General features: G+C 34.5%; 2 protein-coding genes and 1 long non-coding RNA gene across 4 annotated transcripts; 1 reads left to right on the top strand and 2 right to left on the bottom strand.

Annotated features, from left to right (window-relative positions):
- The first annotated feature begins 1,036 nt into the window (after nt 1-1,036).
- LOC108483519 (transcription initiation factor TFIID subunit 15b) lies at nt 1,037-5,170 on the top strand. Of its 2 annotated transcripts, XR_001871096.2 has the most exons (7): nt 1,037-1,471; nt 1,628-1,739; nt 1,910-2,621; nt 2,891-3,041; nt 3,118-3,190; nt 3,670-3,883; nt 4,007-5,170. XR_001871096.2 is itself a non-coding variant. In XM_017786968.2 (6 exons), the coding sequence occupies exons 1-6, from the start codon at nt 1,273-1,275 to the stop codon at nt 3,782-3,784; spliced, it is 1,362 nt and encodes a 453-aa protein (XP_017642457.1). In that variant the 5' UTR covers nt 1,037-1,272; the 3' UTR covers nt 3,785-5,170. The 2 variants fall into 2 exon arrangements, 1 of the variants encoding a protein (XP_017642457.1); XM_017786968.2 differs by having other exon boundaries at nt 3,670-5,170.
- A 3,187-nt stretch (nt 5,171-8,357) lies between these two features.
- On the bottom strand, nt 8,358-10,124 carry LOC108480918 (anthocyanidin 3-O-glucosyltransferase 2-like). The gene has a single exon (XM_017784054.2). The coding sequence runs from the start codon at nt 10,065-10,067 to the stop codon at nt 8,469-8,471; it is 1,599 nt and encodes a 532-aa protein (XP_017639543.2). The 5' UTR covers nt 10,068-10,124; the 3' UTR covers nt 8,358-8,468.
- Nucleotides 10,125-17,385: 7,261 nt separating this feature from the next.
- LOC128290314 (uncharacterized) lies at nt 17,386-18,586 on the bottom strand. Its single transcript, XR_008280058.1, has 2 exons — nt 18,386-18,586; nt 17,386-17,586 (listed from the first exon to the last, which is right to left on the bottom strand). It is a non-coding gene; the product is annotated as an uncharacterized LOC128290314 (long non-coding RNA).
- Nucleotides 18,587-19,119: the final 533 nt, after the last annotated feature.

Here is a 19,119-nt window from a genome sequence, read left to right as displayed (position 1 = left end):
GATGAGCTGCATCAATGCAAAGAAGGAAGTTATTGGGAAGGTGGGTGACTCCTCAAATGTTACTAAGAACTGAAGTGGTGGTAGCTTCAATCATTGATTAGAATAGGACCTTGGTCGAAGAATTTGGAGGATTGGCATGTTCTCGTGGAAGTTGATGGTAGTCAGTTAGATTTGAAGTTTATGATGTTAGTCATTGTGTTTAGGGCAAGAGACTATACCTACCCAGGCTGTGTGTAGAGGTAGGAGACAATACCACCTCTATGGCAAGTTTGGATTTTAATATGTTCCTATTTGATTGTGATTGAAAGGGACACGATTATATTTATTTTTTTTAACCAATAAGGGTATCTAAGCACTGGCAATAGATGACTAAGCGTACAAAATGACATAACTTTTAGCTTTGATAGTTACTTGTCTAATTATGAAAACTTTTATAATCTTTCTATCTTGAGGAGGTTGTTGGTGATGGTTAAGAGAGCCCTATTTTGATTTTATACATAGTTTCTTTACTCTGAAGGTTTTGGATTAATTTTAATCTTTTTTTTTGTTCGTGTTGCTCGATGGATTGTTTATAATAAAATAAAGGGTAAATTATAAAAATAATTACTTTTGTTTGTCCCAGATTAAATTTTAGTTGCTTATATTTGAAATTTTACATTTTAGTCACTTACGTTATTATTTTGTTGTAAAGTGATTACTCTACCGTTAAGCTCCGTTATCTCTCTAACGACGGTCTTATGTGGCAGTCCAAATTAAATTTATTTAATTAAAAACCTATTTTCATCATAGCAACTGGACATCTAAGTTGGCATTTAAAACCCATTTAGACTGCTACGTAGGACTGTCTTTAGGGAGGTAACAAATTTTAACGGTAGAGTGATCACTTCATAGTAAAATGATAATATAAGTGATTAAAACTTAACATTTCAAAAATAAGTGACTAAAATATAAACTGAGACAAATAAAAGTGACTATTTTTACAGTTTACCCTAAAATAATTTTTTAATGTCACCAAAAATTGGAGGAAGTAGGCCTTATGAGTGACACGTGTTGGAGAATTGTATGCGATGAAAGAAGCGGGCAAGGCAAATAATCTGTCAATGGGTTTGAAGAAAATCTATCGTCTCTTAGACGGACGGCCTTTATATATTCCAACATCACACATCTTATAAATTTATTGAACCCTAAATATTTCTTATTTTTCTTTTTCCTCTGTCCCCTAAAACGAAAGACACAAACAAAACAAAAAAGCCCTAGATACATCATCAAAGGATGTACGGTCAAGACGGAGGCGAAGCTGCTCCGCCTTCATATGCTGGTGGTTATGGCGGATCTGGAGGCTATGGCGGCGGCGGCGGGGGTTACGGTGGTGGTGGCGGACGAGGTGGAAGTGGAGGTCATGGGGATCGTGGTGGAGGCGGCAGAGGAGGAGCTGGAGGTGGAGGGTATGGCGGTGGTTATCAAAATCGAGGTAATTTTGTTTGTTCTTAATATTTTTTGTTATATTTGCGGGGTAGCGTTGTTGACTGTTCGTTTTCTCGCAGTTTGATATTGGTTTTTTGGAGATCAATCCGCTTTAAGGTCTTGTTATGTTCTTAGTTTAATTAATGGGATCTTGATGTTTCAGGAGGCGGTGGAGGCTATCAAGGTGGAGAGCGTGCTGGAAGAGGTGGCGGGGGAAGAGGTGGTGGTCGTGGTGGAAGCGGACGTGATGGTGATTGGCTTTGCCCTAACCCCAGGTAAACGATCTTCCACTGCTTTTGATTTACTTATGGGGGGAGGTTTTCCTCTCCGTTGCGGATTTTGCATTGTTCATTAGTCAAATATTAAGGTTTCGGTTTGCTGATATTTTGATACTACTGTTAGTTGTTAGATTTATGTTTGTTTAAACTGGCATATGTCTATGTAGCTGTGGGAACTTGAACTTTGCACGAAGAGTTGAATGTAACAAATGCGGTGCACCATCTCCTGCGGGTGCTGGTGGTGATCGTGGTAGTGGTAGTACTAGTGGTGGTTATAGCAGAGGAGGTGGTGGTGGGGGATATGGTGGTAATCGCGGAGGTAGAGATGGGGGTAGAGGTGGTTATGATGGTGCGAGGAATAACAACTATGATGGAGGCAGAGGGGGAAATAATGATAATAGAAGCAGTGGTAGTAGAGGTGGTTCTTATGGAAGTAGTCAAGGGGGAGAAGATAGTGGGTACAGTCAAGTTCCTCCTCCAGCGCCCAATTCTTATGGTGGGAATTATCCACCTGCTCCTAATGCATATGGTGGGAATGCAAATTATGGAATGGACTCAGTCCCTCCACCTACGAGCTATACTGGTGGACCTACATCATACCCTTCATCTTATGGTGGCCCTGTGGGTGGTTATGCTGGTGAGGGTTTGAGTGATGTGAGGACTGGTGGTCGTGGTGGACCTCCTGGTGGGTTTGGTTCTGGTGGTCCTCGAAATCAGGGAGGTGGTTATGGTGGGCCTCCTGTTGAAGCACCGGCTAAGATCAAGCAGTGTGACGGCAACTGTGGGGATTCTTGCGACAACTCAAGAATATACATAACAAATTTGCCACCTGATGTCACTATTGAAGAATTAAGAGACCTTTTTGGCGGCATTGGACAAGTAATGGCTGAATCTTATACTTTAAATCCATGTGCTGTCTAATGGGAATTATGTCGTCTACTTCGTACCGGTGTTTCTGTTTTATTTTCAGATATGGTATTTTTAGTTTATGATAATTATTCTTTGAAACTTATTTTGTTCTCTAGTTCCATGTTTCATGGACTTAGGGGTGTTTTATGTACGTGGTTCTATTGACAATTTCTTTTTCTATTTTGCATGAATATTTTTTTATCCTCACTAGTGTTTCTAACAATTCACTTCTTGTTTAGGTTGGAAGAATTAAGCAGAAGCGTGGCTATAAAGATCAATGGCCATGGAATATTAAAATATACACAGATGATAAAGGAAACCAGAAAGGCGATGCAGTTTTGTCTTACGAAGATCCTCAGGCTGCTCACTCTGCTGGCAGTTTCTTTAACAGTAAGTACTCACAAACTTCTTAGTTTAGTTTGTTGCCTTAAATATTTTACCTCATCCTTGTGGAATCTTCTCTCAGATCATGTCATGAGAGGCTATACGATTGGCGTGGCTATGGCAGAGAAGACTGCGCTCAAAGTACATGATCATGGGTATCATTTTTACCTTTGACTACCTAACTATAACCTTTTCATTTAGATGCCTTTTCCTGTCTCGAAGTGATTGAGATGTCCCATTGGGGTTTTCTTTGGATTGAGTTAATCTATATAATAATTAGATGCTTTGTTTTTCAATGTTATTTATGAACATATGATGCCTATAGAGCATTTTTTTCTGTCTATATTTTATACTGTCATGTCGGATTCCTGCTTTAAGGTTTTACTTGCTTTTATTTCCTTTTGAAACCAAATATTCAAATGAGCACCTTTGGTTATCATTAACAGCCTATGTTTTACTGCTCATCTTGTGTATGGTTTGCTTATGGTAATACTTGGTCACCCCTTTTGTTTGTCACTGTGGAAGTAAACAGCAAAGAAGATTGCCTAAAATTTCTCACTTGTGTTTATACCAAGTAAACTTGTTCTTTTCCTAAATAAATTCTGTTTTTTTTTTTTTTTTTTAAATTTGACAGAGGTGGTAAAGGTGGCTACGGAGGTGGTGGCGACAGGCGCAGGGATAGTTACAGAGATGGTGGTTCTGGGCCAGATAGGCATCACTATGGCGGAAATCGTTCGCGCCCATACTGAGAGTCTCTCAGCTTCAAGTATTTTATGCACTAAGAATGTGGTCTAAGGGTTCTAGTTGTGTTGCATTGACGGAATTGTTCTTGAACAGGAGACTAAGAGGTAGGTTGTTCACTTGTCTGGGCAATACCCCTTTTTTCTCCTTTTCTTCCTTTGTCTACTGTTAGCTGGGGGTTCTTTCTTTCTAGTTGTCGCATTGATTGAATTTGTGTCAATCTTTTATAGAGGCAACTGGATTAACTCCAAATTGCTTGCTGCTAAGGTAGGTTGATAATTTCAGGTGAGTGCGGCTCTTACATTTACCTTTTTTGTTTGGTAGTTAACCCTTGATGGTGGACTTGATTTTGTTTCCTGTCTGCTCATCATGGTGGAACAAGCTTGTTATTTATATGCATGCATGGGTATCTCCTATATTAAGTCTTTATGCCTTAATGTTGTCAAATTATCTTGGTTTGGGCTTGAAATTTTTGTCATGTTGCCAGTGTTGTCAAGGTGTGCGCCATGTGCCTTAGCATTATCCAACAAAAAATGCCTCAAGACACTTCCAGGCTAGGTCCATTTGATCAGGTGCACGCCTGATGCGCCTAGCCATGCCTTCTTGTAGGGCCATAGGCATAATTTTCTGATTTTTCATTTTTTTACCTCTAATAGTAAGAAATGGATCCATCTCAAACTCAATATTTGAGCATTCAACATCATGGACCATAAAGAAATAATGCATATTGACTAATAAAGAAATTGCATGTTTCATAGATAAACTAGACCGCATTTTAGAGACTGTAGCTCCTAAGCTTTATTATGCAGACACACATGACTTCCAAAAACTCAATACACTTACATGAGGGTTATGCTTTGTGCCAAAGGCAATTCAAGGGTTCTAGCACCTAGAGTGCATCTTTTGCCCTAGTTAAAAACTAGTTAATGGCTTGTACATAGTTGATTTGCTAAATAAGAAGTTGGGAATGATGAGTGGTTGAAATGGCATTGGATGATTGAATATACGACTGGTGGTGGCAGCTGTGGTATTGGTGAAGTATTTGAAATTCAGAACAATGGCTGGAGGGTTGTGCCATACCTTCATGATCTGGTTTTGTTGAAGCTTTGAGCTTTGGGATATGGCAGCAACTTGTGATGCTGCATGTTGTTTGATAGTTTTAGTACCGAGGGTGGTCGTCAAGGATATTCTCAAGTGTTCTGTCTAGAATAATGTCTTAAATCTTTATGCATTTAGCACCACTGTTTATTTTGTTGAGGCACAATGTTCCAAATTTATCAATGGGATTGCTGCGGATACACGGGTACTTCAAATGCACTAATTGAATAATTCGGCTGATTATGTGGTTTATCCTTGTTTAAATTAAAATTTAAATGTGAAGGTTGTGGATTTAATTTTGTACATTAGTTCAGTATTTTTAGTTGTATTTATCAATTTTAAAAATTTTGTTCTTATCAAATAATAAATTTATTTATTAAGTTGTTATGTTCAAAATTTTATGTACTAAAATTATTATATGTAATGTATTATTCATTAAATTCTTGTTAATGGATTAGTTTGTGTAATAAATAAAAATCTAAAATTTGAAAAGCATTGAGATTTAAAATGAATTAAATCTACAATCTGTGTATAATATATGTGATTAAATTTAACTAAACAGTATTAATATTTTGGTCGGGATTAATTTTAAAATTTGATTTATAGAGTAGATGGACATTAATATTTAATTGAATTAGAGTATAAAATCTAAATGTATTATGTTTGTAAAATAAAAGGAGGATTAACAGTAGAATTTAACTTTAAATTAATGATTTATTTGTGATTGTACGTGTTCACAAATAGTAAAGAAATCATAAATAAACATATTTCTAAATAATTAATTATATAATAAATGGAGTAAAATAAAATATAGAAAACGTGCACAATAAATGGGCTTTCAACTAGATTCATATTCTTCGGTATTATAGATATGCTACATATGTCTTCTTAGTGTTTGCATCGTTTATATGTCTTCATATTTTGGTGATTAATTAGTAGGATAAAGAATTTGTAAAGTTAAATTGTTTATTGTAAAAAAAAATCATATTGTTTATAAAAATTTGTAGAAGATGTTAGGTAAAGAGATTATTGTCTCGCTCTTGTACCTCATATTTATCTAGTTGGTCATCTAAATTTGTTCATGATTTTATTTTTATCGTTTATTTAAAAAGTTTATTATTTTAGTTGTTTCTGTCAGACGAGTTGTTAATTTTAGTTACTAGCCACTATGAGTCTACTGCATATAGTTATATATATAAATGGATCTTATCCATCTACTGATTCATTTAGTAAGTGATTTGAACTACTTTTTTTAATTCAAAACGTTATGGTAAGGCGTAAGTCGTCGGTTCAAATTTGATGAGGAGTTTTGACTTTATTTTCACGAAACTCTTATAAAATGGTAGTATTCAGGGATGTTATTTTTATTGGTAATAAAACCCAATTTACTCTTAAATACTTTTGGCCCAATATTTGGTTTGTTATAATAATAAATTTAATTTTTAATATTTTACGTATTTTATAAATTTGATCTTAATTTAAAAAAATAACAATTTTACCCACAACCTTGGGATAAATTTAATCTAAATTCTAAAATTTATAGTTTAAAAAAATTGAAAAATAAAAACACAAAAATATATAAAACGTTTAAAGATGTAACTTTGAAATGGAAATTAAAATGCATGATTTTACTTTCAAATTAAAGAATAATATTTGAATTAATCTTTTATATCATAGCTAATCACACGGTTCTTTTTATCAAATTACTTACAAGTAAAATTGATATTCGGCCTAATCTTACAGCAAAATTTCTTCAGTGGAGTTCCTACGAAACCATTCATCTGTTACCTGCACTGCAACCACATCCACAAAATCCTCAAACAAAAAGTTAGTATACAGATTCCAAATGAGTAAAATAAAATTCCCGGCCGAGCTCACGAGCACAGTCGGTGGCGGCTTGGATGATGGAGGAGATTTGGCGGGAAAGGGAGTATTGGTGGTCTAACGGTTCGCCGTTTCTTTTTAAGTTGGGGAGTTTTGGAGACTTGGCCTTTGTTAGTGCAAACCTTCTTGAATAGAGCTTAGCTTTCTCCCACATTGGGGTAGAGTATCACATCAAGGGGCACTCTTTGTTGCTTTTTTTAGGCATGGTATCTTGAGTTTGGTTATTAATGAAATAACCAAATTTTGCGAATGGAAAAGTTCAAGGATTGCAATAGGGAGAGCGTTTGTACTCAACACGAGGTAATGCTTGAATCATGGGGAAGGAAGGTGGCAAATAGAGTTAGTAACAAAGAAAGGAAAGGGATCAGAGTTTCCTAGGTGTGAGACGCAACCTAGGAACTCAAAGAGGATGATGAGGAGGCCCTAGAGGTAGCTTTGTGGATTCTTCAAACTCCTTTGACTCATTGAAGGGAAGAAACTCTAAAGTAAATTGAAGATAAAACGACACAGATTAGTGTAGGTGATGTCTAAGCGCTAGTGTTGCTGAAAGAGGGCCTCGAGGGGGTCCGCAATATCTTCAGGCTCTTTGAACTCCTTTGACTCCTTGGTGGGAAGATTGATGATTTCCATTGTATTTGAGGGAGACAGACCTTGAAAGTGTAGTAGAGGTGAGTGGGGCATGCTTTACGGACTCCTCAAGGAGAAGGGATTTAAACATCTAGGCTGGAGGTTTGGATGGAGAGAGAAACTACAGGTGGTGAAGAGAACTTGCAAGAAATGAGCTCGGAAGGCCTTGGGGTGTGGAGAGGCACTGCTTCTTCAAGGCATGCATTTTGCAAATAAGGCTCACCAGATAATCCTTGAATTGGTTCCCTTCCCTATAAACACAAATTCCTCCCTACTCCTCAATGTGTTAAGGATGTTAAATCAATAGAAACCTAATTTGGAAAGTGAAATTGGTTTCTGGGATACATGATTCTGTATTTCGTTTTTGTGTCATGATTTTTAAGTATGTGTTAAGAGGGTTTTTAAGGTATGAGAACTCATTAATTATTCTAGTTCCTGCTTGTGCTTATGAAAACATTCCTTATATAGCTCCTGCTGTGTGTGCAGTTTGCTGGAGATCTTGATTCAGAAACACTGTCTGCTTTTGAAGAGATCAAGAGCAATGCATTCCAGGACACTTGGTAGGATCCAAAGAATTGTTGGCGGGAATACCATCGGCCTGAGTCGCATGGCTAGTTCATAGATTTCATTTATCATCAGCACAAGTAGTTGTAGTTGTGGAAATAACACAAGGTAGAGGTGATGTGAAATCAGAGTATGTAACATATTTTCTCACTTTTTTGATGAAAGTTGGGTTTATAATATCTCATGCATGCATGCTTCTACTTGTACTCGTACCCCAGGCATAATGCACTTAAAATTAAGTTTTTGTGGTGGGGGTGTCAAGAGAGAAGTCTAAATGTGTATTAAGAATGGTGACATTGTTAATGATTATATTATGCCTCTGAGTTCCATTTGCTCTCAGCCAATATTTCGATATGCAATAGAACTCTTACATCGACAAAAAAACAGTTTCATAAGTACTAAGTAATATATAATAACACCACCAATTTCTATAAATATAAGATAGGAGAACAAGAGTACGAGTCTTGAAACTAAGGGACATAGCACATCTTTTTCTTAATCATATTTCATGGATGGATGTCAAACCTGGTAATTTTTCGTAAACATATTGTTCATCACATCATCGACCAAACCACGTAACGTAGAGTGTGAAGATCCATCATTCATCAAGGCTTTCCTACTCTTTTCACTCATCTCTTTTACCCTTTTCCTAACATCACTGCCCTCTTCCATCACGCTCCTTATTCCTTTCTCTATCGTTTTGGCACTCACGATTTCAATTTCACCGCTATCCATACCATCTTTCCTATAATCCATTTTAATTTCCACTGCTAATCCCAACTCCCTCACCAATTCAAACGCATTCAGTTGTTGTTCTGCGTAAACTGGCCACGCCGCTATGGGAACTCCGAACCATATACTCTCCAGCGTCGAGTTCCACCCACAGTGCGATACGAACCCTCCAGTCGCTGGGTGGCCCAAAATCGCCACTTGCGGTGCCCAACCAATGATCTTACCTATGCCATGCGTTCGATCTAAAAACCCTTCTGGCAGAACCTCCGATGCATCATCGTAGTCGGTTGGGCTTGCCCTCGGACCCTTGGATGGGTGTGGGGGTTGGCGCAATGACCACAAGAACCGGTGCCCACTCTGCTCTAGCGCGAAAGCAATCTCTTTCACTTGATCCCCATTGAAGCTCCCCCCGCTCCCGAAGCAGAGAAACACTACCGATGACGGCGGTTGTTCATCCAGCCATTTCATGATATCAGAACTCTGATGGACCTCAGTTTCACTCTCGAGATTCAATATAGGTCCCACTGGATAAACGGGTAGAGCACTAGCATCAGATAGGGAACTAATTGCATGTGATTCGAGCTCCCAAAACGTGTTTATCATTATACCCTTGGCCTTTCTTAGCCCTCTTGTCAAGGTAATCACCATAGGAAAAGATTCAGGTTCGAGCATAACAGTGGGAAAGAGTTTAGATGACACAGGATTGAGGTAGGAGGGTATGGTGAAATCAGTGTCCGAGTCCTTAAACTCAAAGATGTTAATATTTTGCTCATCGTGAAGGTCTAGTACATATAACTGAAAGCCGAGAAAAGCTGCACCCGATGTGTAGAAAACATAACTCGGAACACCCAACTCGTTACCCAATTCAATGAAAGGAGTTAAAAACATGTCGAGAACAAACCCGGCGAGGCGAGGCGAGTCGAGCACAGAGGTGGAGTACTGAACTATATTGGTGGCAGCCTGTTTCACTAACGGTCCATGGGTTTGCAATAAAGTAGTGGCAAAATTGGAGAGAGATTCATCTTCGTGGGTTTCAGGTGGAGGGAGGTCGATGAATTTCATGCGAGTGGCAGTGAGAGAGTGGACGTAGGCAGCGACTTTTGCATCGGGTTTTAGTTTCATCATGAAAACAGTAATGGAGAGATTGGGATGGAGATCAAGCAAAAGCTTAGCCAGTTGGACCATAGATACGAAATGGCCCATTCGAGGCATTGGGATGAAGACAAGCTCGGCTTTCATGACCATCTGGTACAGCACAGGACAGGCAACAGAGACGATGAAGCAGCTAGATAAGATTGAAGAGTTGAGGCCACTCAAAGTTGAGTGATGACAGATTGTACAAGTGGTACAAGTCTTAAAGGCGTGGAACTTCGTTTGGACGATCATGTCGTTAATACCACCCAATCAATTTAATTTATCTTTTCACTGAAAAAGAAAAGAAAAAAAAATTAACTTTAGAAATCGACAAGTAAGGCACGGCATAAAGAATTGGACTAACAGAGGATGCCATGATTGAGGAAGTAGGGGCCGACCTTAAAGCTTCATCGAGTGCCATGTCATCAATGGTAGAGCTAAAGAGTTCACCTAAGATGTATTTAGTATTGTTTTTCGAAAATATTTTTGGAACCATAAACAATACTAAATAAACTGTTTTTGAAGTCAAAAATACTTTTAAACCTAAAAAAAAAACTTTTTTCTAACTTTTGCATTTGGGAAGTGCTTTTAATAGACCTGTATATGGGCCGAGTTAAGCCTTATCAAAAAATTATGCCCGTTTGCTAGGCTTGGGTCCATCTTAACCTGAAAAATGAGTTATAAATTTTGTTCAAGCCTGACCCATATAAAAATGTTAAAACCTGGACTCGACCTGGCCGAATTAATTTTTTATATAAAAATTTTAAAAATATAATACATCAAAAATACTAAAACATTAAAATAAATGTTTCCCAACAAATTAAAAAATATTTATATTTAAATAACATTAGGTGTAACTTAACAAGCAAATGACTCTAAAATAGTAACAAAATTAACAATAAAACAAGAGTTATACAATATCTAAAAATAACAATAAAATAATAGTAACATAATAGTGAAATGGTAACAAAACAGTTAAAAAACAACAAGAAAATAACAACAAAACAACAAAAAAAATATTTTTTTGGTCTTTTTGCTAATTCAGGTTGAGCTGAGCCCAGGCGAAAAAAGTCTTACTTGAGGCTTGGTCCGTTTTTCAAAAAAGCCTTTTTTTATCCAAGCACATTTTTTGGGCCTATATTTTTACTCAAACCCTCTTACTTTTCGGACGGGCCTTTAGGTCAAATAATATTTTAATCATTATTTATAATTCAATGTATTTTATTAAATATTTATATTGGATAAAATTATTTTTATTCAATTTATTTCAAATATATAAATTATATATTTAAATTTGTAATGGTTATAATTCAAATTGAATTTACAAATAATTAATATTAATTACTTTAAAATATTCAAAATTTGTATTTCATATATCAAAATATTAACAATGAGTTGCAATAAATTATTTTTTACATTTTATTGAAATATTGAAATATAATAAATTCAAATAGTGTTTAAATGCTTGTTTTGTAGTTTATTATATCATGTTTAAAATAAACATTTTATTTTTGAAAAGTATTTTGATAGCAATACTAAATACTTAAATTTTAAACCTAATTTTTAAAATCATTTTTAAAAGCAACGCTAAACTAACCTTTTGAAATTTCAGATTTTTTTCCTAGGTTTCCATTTTATATTTATTACAATAGAAAATTATATAGAAAATTATTTGATACACTATTAGTGGAGTTTTAGACTCCACAAATAGGGCTAGACGGTTTGACAAATTTCTTGTAAAGGTATAGTAAAATATTAAAAAATTTAAAAAAAAGAGAACCATAACAATATTTTACGTTTGTTAAAAAGTATACTAATGTACCAAATACTAACTCAAATTATATTTGATATTTGTTATCAAATTATTTATTTAACCAAGAACTTTAATAAAATTTTCATTTATAAATTAGATAGTTTTTATATTTACTATCAAATTAATTTATTTAACAAGGTATTTTAATAAAAAAACTATGTATTTTTATATTTTTTTATAATAAATTTTAAGTTTTGAAGCTTTAAAATTATATATATTATTTTAGAATCAGGATTGAATTGATAGAATGTGCAACTGTTGTGGGTAAAATTTGTTGAATTTTTTAGAACTAGGACCAAATCAACAGAATATGCAAATTGTTAAAGGTTAAATTTGTTATTATACCATTCAAAAGACTGCCACGTAAGCATTTCGTCTAGCGACCATAAGTGTTTAATGACAGAATGACTAAGATTGACAATTTATCTAACCAGAGTGACTATCTAAAATGACAAATTTTTAAAATAGGTGACCAAAATAAGAACACCGATAAACTCGTATTTTACCCAAAGATAAATTATGACATTTGTATTCTTTATATATTTGAATTTAGTTCTTTTTTTACTTAAAAGGAATTTAGTTTTATTTTGGATTTAAAAATATAAGTACAATTGTTAACAATGATAAAAATTTTGGTTAAATTTAGTCTCATTATAACATTTTTTTTGTTATATAATTATCGAATAAATATTTTTCATTTATAAATACGACACTGGTGAAATTAATAAAGGGTAAACACCACATGTCATAGAAGTATGGGCCATTTTCTTTTGTGGTCACCAAATTATGATTTTTTTTTTTAAATTTGAACACCCAATTATGAGTTTGTTTTTTTTTGTCATCCAACTATAATTTTTTTTATTGATTACTCAACTAATCGAAATTATTTTTTTTATCCATTTTCGTTAATTGCACTAATGGGAGGGTGACATGGCAATTAAAAAAGGGTATAATAACAAATTTAGCCTTCAACTTTTACATATTATATCAATTTAGTCATCATTTTAAAAAAAATTTAACCCTCAAAATTTACAAATGATCTCAATTTTGATTCTCAAAATTTACCACCTTCCTCTTCTGCTTCCCCCACCGCCACTACCATCATGGCACGGTTTCACTAAAATTATGCCACAAAAGTTTGTCGTTCTCTATAAAATTGTCATTAAGCTCATGGTGAACAAGCTTAAGGTTGTTATGCCAAGATTGATTGATCCTAATCAAGTTAGCTTTGTTCTTGGGAGAATCATCATTGATAATATCATTATTGTCCAGGAAATGATCCACTCGATGAGAATTCGTAAAGGTAATGAGCATCAGATGGCTATTAAATTTGACTTGGAGAAAGCCTGTGACATACTTAGATGGGATTTTCTAGAGGATTCTCTCTTTGATGTTGGTATTCCAATTGATATGGTGCGAACTATTATGCACTATGTCTCTATTGTCAATATGCAGATCTTGTGGAATGGGTGCTTAACTGATGAATTTACTTCGTCGCCTGACATTCGACAAGAGGACCCCATCTCACCATATCTCTTTGTTTTTGGTATGGAACGATTAGGCTAGAGCATTTATAATTCAGTGGAACGTAATTAATGGTATCCGATTAAACTTGCAAGGAATAGTCTCTCTCTTTCTCATCTCTTTTTCGCCGACGATCTTGTTCTTTTTTGTAAAACAGATTTAGACCAAGCTCAAGTGATGAAAAATATTCTGAAATAGTTTTGCCAGTCTTCACGGCATGAAGTGAGCTATTCTAAAACAAAGATATATTTCTCAACTAATGTGAAGGAGGAAAAAGTTGACCTATTTGTAGTGTTTTTAATTTCAATATAGTTGATGACATGGGCTTGTATTTAGGGGTTCATTTATTCCACAAAAGAGTTACCAAAAGCTTTTTTCAGTTTATTATTGAAAAGGTTCACAATTGATTGAGCGGTTGGAATGCAAGCTTACTTTCGATGGAGGGGAAAGTGACCTTTGCTAAATCAGTCCTCTTAGCAATACTTAAATATTTTATAATTACGTACAAGAATTAATTTTCAATCCTAAATAATATTCAATTACAAATTAAATATGTTATATTTTGTTTTATATAATAGTTTCATGTCATCTTATTTTAATGATGTTAAGAAAATGGATCTAAATGTAACACCCCTTACCCGTATCCGTCGCCGGAATAGAGTACGAGGCATTACCGAGGAGTACGAAATACTTACAGATAATTTAAATATATTTTCATAACAACTTGTCTCGATTTCATACTATTTCATATTTAAGCTTTATTCACCAAAGTATTTGAAATATCATCTTTATGCAAATAGAACACATGAGGTACATAATTCCATAATTATGAATGAACACATTTATCAAACATATTCCACATTCATATATCAATGTCTCATGTCTCCATATATCAATAACCGTCATTTTTCTTTTCTTTTTTAGATAATTATGTGTAACCATTCATAAGCATGCAATTCACTGTTTCTTCCTGTCAATCACAATTTCAAATGACAAATTCATATGAATGAGCTCAACCCCATTAGGTGTTTAAATTCTGTCACTTTGATTCACATACTCATAATTTACTAACATATCCTGTCAAATACAATCTCTGAATGACGAAATCACATAATTGAGTTCAATAATAATAATGATAACATTACTTACATTTCTTTTTCCACACGTTACATTTACGACTTACCAACTTGTCCATTCAATGAACAACTTACGGATTTGAGTACATCGTGATTTGAAGCCCGAAGTCTAGCTGAAGCACATAAGTGCTAAACGGAAGCCCAAAGGCTAACTGAAGCACACAAGTGTTAAACGGAAGCCCAAAGGCTAACTGAAGCTCATTAGAGCTGAATTGAAACCCTAAAAGGGTTAACTGAAACTCATATGAGTTAACGAAAGTTCGTAAGAGCTAAACGGAAAGTAAACACGAGACTTCGCAACAAATGCTGAATCTCAATTTACTTGGGTAATTTACCTTCAATTCATCTTTTTCACTCAAAGATCGTACTCATTTCTTGCGTTCCGTTCCTCTGAAATACTTAGTTCAATTTCATAACTTTTGTACATAATTTACTTATTTTCAACAATTAACATACATAAATATTAATCACCATTCATAAAATAATATTGAAATTTAATAATATTAATAAATGGTCACCAAAATTTAGTTATATAAATTCACAAGTTCGATTTTTGTATTATAGCGATAATCATAATTTCATAACAAATATTCCAAATAAAACATTATATCATTTCTAATTCAACACTTATCGATTATAATCGGGCATGTGATCAATTTATACACAAGTCATTCATATATATATATTTTCCTCCTCCTCCTCTCCATCCATATTCTTAATATAAATAACACACTTGTAAGTAACATTATATATAATTTTCACTATTTACTTATGTGAATATTCAAGCTATCCATCCGTGTCATAGTTACTAAATTATTTTCATCTTGAGCTACAGGACTCCAAATTAAGATCCACTAATTTTTCCTGAAACTAGACTCACGTATCTTCTTATCATAAAATTTTCATAATTTTTGGTTTAACCAATAAGTACAATTTATTCTTTAAAATCACCCCTATTCTGCTGTCTGACAGTTCCGACCCTTCTTCACTAAAAATTAATTATCTCCTCGTGCAGGATTTGAATGATGTTCCTATTTGTTTCTCTTGAAAATATACTCATTCACAATTCTAAACATATAAATTTAACCCCCTAATTTTTTTATTAAATTTTTTATGATTTTTTAAATTCAAAACAAGGGAACCCGAATTCATTCTGACCTTTTCTTACAAAATTTATTATATCTCATGATTTACAATTCCATCGCATACATCGTTTCTTCTATGAGAAACTAGACTCAATACACTTTAATTCCATATTTTGTTCATCTTCTAATTCGATTTCTACAATTTATGATGATTTTTCAAAGTTAACTTACTGTTGCTGTCCAAAACTGTTTTAGTGCAAGATGTTTATTACCATTTTTCCCCTAAGCTTTTAATAAATAATAATTTCGTCCCTACTCAATTAGCTCTAAATTGAGCTGATTTTTCTCAATTAAAACTTTATTCTATCAGGTTAAGTCACTTTATAACCTTTGGAAATCATAATTTCAGCACTTGAAATTAATTCCAAACATTTTCACAATTAGGTCCTAAAAATCAATTTCTATTGAAATTACCTAATAAAATCATCTCATAAACAAATTAAAGATTCAATTTCATGCTATTTCATCATAAACTTAAAGCACTCAACCATGATGACTTTCAATTTCATCCATGAAATCAAAAACTAATGAATTTAATAGTAGGACCTAGTTGTAAAAGTCTTAAAAGCACAAAAACTATAAGAAAAAGGCAAGGATTAACTCACTTGGTGCAAAAATTATGGAATACCAGCTTATATAACCCCTCCTATGGCGTTTTGGCTAATGAGAATGAAGAAAAAATGAAGAGAATTCTAGATATTCGAAATTGGTCCCATTTTTATTTAGCTAATTTTGGTAAGTTTCCAATTTTGCCCTTATTTCACCCTTTTCTTGATTTTTTCTCGGCTATTGCAGCCCAAAATATCTCCTTTGGGCTTATTTTCACTTTAAGTCCTTCCTCATTTGATAATTGAGCTATTTAATTCTTTTAGTAACTTTTACATCTTTTTCAATTTAGACCTTTTTATTTAATTAACCATCCAAACATCAAAATTTTCTAACGAAATTTTAATACTACCTCACTAACACTCCACAAATATTTCTAAAAATATTTATGGCTCAATTTATGAAGTGGAGGTCTCGATACCTCATTCTTGCCGCAATTTACCTAATTAATTCTTTTAAATCACCGAATTCACTAATTCAAAAATACTTCTATATTCACATTTGACTCATAGGTATTAATTTATTAAATTTTAGACTCACTCATCGAATTTAGTGATCTCAAATCTCTATTCCTGACACCACTGAAAATTAGGCTGTTACAACTTTCCCCCCCTTTAGGGATTTTGTCCCCGAAAATCTTGCCAGAAGAAGTTACTTTCAACACTCATGAAACACTTTTACTAACTTCTGAGAATCACAATTCGATTTAACCTCGAATATCTTTTTCCAGTCACCTTTGAACTCTAGAACACAATGTTGGAAGATACTGTCAAAATTCTAAATTACCCCCTCAAGAACACATATACTCAGCTGATCTGTCAAATAAAAACTCTGTCCCTATTGAAATGATCATATAGATCTTTCTTTGTCAAATGAACAACCATAAACTAAATAACATTTTCCTTTTCGATGTTAATGACTGTAGCACCCCAAACCCGGCCCAGAAGTTATAGCCGGATCGGGCATGCCACATCAAAAAAGTAAAAAAAAAAAAAAATTTCCATTCTAAGTCCAGAAAATCGTACTTGATGTTCAAAAGATTAATTCATTAAGGGTTAAAGTGAATGGAAGTCATGCACCGTAGGAAACCGGAAAAGAGGTGGTGAGTCCATCTGATCGCTTAATACCAAGCTCCTTCGGATCCAATCCTAGACATGCATACCGCCATTGCCACACCTTAACGTCATGGATATTTCTAGGAAAACCGATTTGATTAAGTCATTTTTAGGAAAAGTGATTAATTTTGGAAAAATACTTTCATTGCGGAAGCTTTGCTCGTTGTCGTGTTATTTTGAAATCAACTGTTGTTTTTGAAAACGCGTCCTAAAGCTATCCAGTTTCAACAGTTAAATATAAGTATTACCTATCTTAGTAATACATATTAAAACCATCAAAAATAATTAAGCGGCCTTATTACATTTAAAAGCCCAAAAACTTCAAACGTAAATAAAAGGATGTCCAGTTCACCAAAAGAAAATCAAACTTTCAGAACGGGTGGCCACTCCGAATTCTCTCACAGCTCCAAGCCCACTATGGTTGGGGATTTCCTACGTGGATGAAAATAAAAGGGGTGAGTTTGGGGAAACTCAGTGTGTAAGGAAAACCCATTCAAAGCCCAAGTCACTCAAGCCTATTGGGCCTAAGCCCATTCAAGTAATCAGTGGTCTTGGGCCGAGCCCTTTTCAGATTATAATAAACCGGGCCTTAGCCCTTGTTCAGATAAATGATGGCCCATAGGCCCATTTCAAAATACATGCAACATCAAGAAACATATGCAAGCCCATTTGGGTAATAGTGGTCTGGGCCGAGCCCTTTTCGATTATAATAAACTGGGCCTTAAACGGGCCTTAGCCCTTATTCAGATAATAAGATGGCCCATAGGCCCATTTCAAAATACATGCAACATCAAGAAACATATGCAAGCCCATTTGGGAGACTACTCAACCCACCAACCACTACACTCCACCCGTACCAGCCATACACTCCATGTGGGAATAGCTCAACCCACCCAAATTTAACACTCCACGATTTAAACTTTCACGCTCGATTATCAAAGAATTGAGGCAAAGCCTCCAGTACGTGGACAAGCCACTTTCAGTACTTCCTCCGTCAATATCCCAGTCCCATGCATCAGATAATAACAACATGGCATGCAGTAAATAACAACAGTCAAACATGCATTTAGGTCAATTTAACCCTAGGGGTATTTCGGTAATTTATCTACTAGGGGCAAAACTGTAAATTTTCCACTTTTAAAGGTATTTTAGTAATTTATCTATTTTAGGGTTTTTCATGCATATTCCTACTTTTCACGTACTAACAGAATCACGTACCGAGGGTTCTTACCGAATTGGGCCCGTTGGCCCATCATTCCAATTTTGGCCCATTAAGCCCAAAAATATCGAGGGCACAGAAATCATGCACTTTGCAGTCCAAATTTTACAGCTTACCAAAAACATTAATCGATTTACCTCACGAGCATTCGCACACTCGCAAATCTACAAAATACCGATTTTCGGCATTTCGACTTTTCGACTTTTGCCGATCCAGACTAAGAAAGAGGGTGTTAGTTACACAATTGCTTTGCGACGATATCTTTGAGATCCACACGAACTGCCTACAATTGGATTACTAACACGTTAATCTAACTATTCAAATACGAACTACGATTAACCCCTTACAATATTCAGTCAACCACACTTACATATCATAGTAAGCTTATAAGAAATCAATAAGCAACTCATTAACAAATTTTTGTCAATGTTTACCACATAATCATAATTTCACTGCAAGCTGTCTTCTTGAGCAACAGTCACTAAATCATTTATAACTGGAGCTACGAAACTCCAAATCAAGTTCCGTTAATTTTCCTTGAAAATAGACTCATATATCTTCTATCCATAAAATTTTCAGAATTTTTGGTTTGGCCAATCAATACCAGATTTTTCTCAAAGTTTCGCATGTTTCACTATTTGACTAATCTGACCACTCTTCATTATGAATCAAATTTCTCATTGTACAGAATTCAAAATATGTTCTCGTTTATTTCATTTAAAACTAGACTCAACAAGCTTTAATTT

This window comes from Gossypium arboreum, chromosome 1 (genome assembly GCF_025698485.1).
Source record: "Gossypium arboreum isolate Shixiya-1 chromosome 1, ASM2569848v2, whole genome shotgun sequence".
Classification (NCBI taxonomy): Eukaryota; Viridiplantae; Streptophyta; class Magnoliopsida; order Malvales; family Malvaceae; genus Gossypium; species Gossypium arboreum.
Note: the sequence above shows the minus strand (reverse complement) of the source record. Positions and strands in the feature narration are given on the sequence as shown.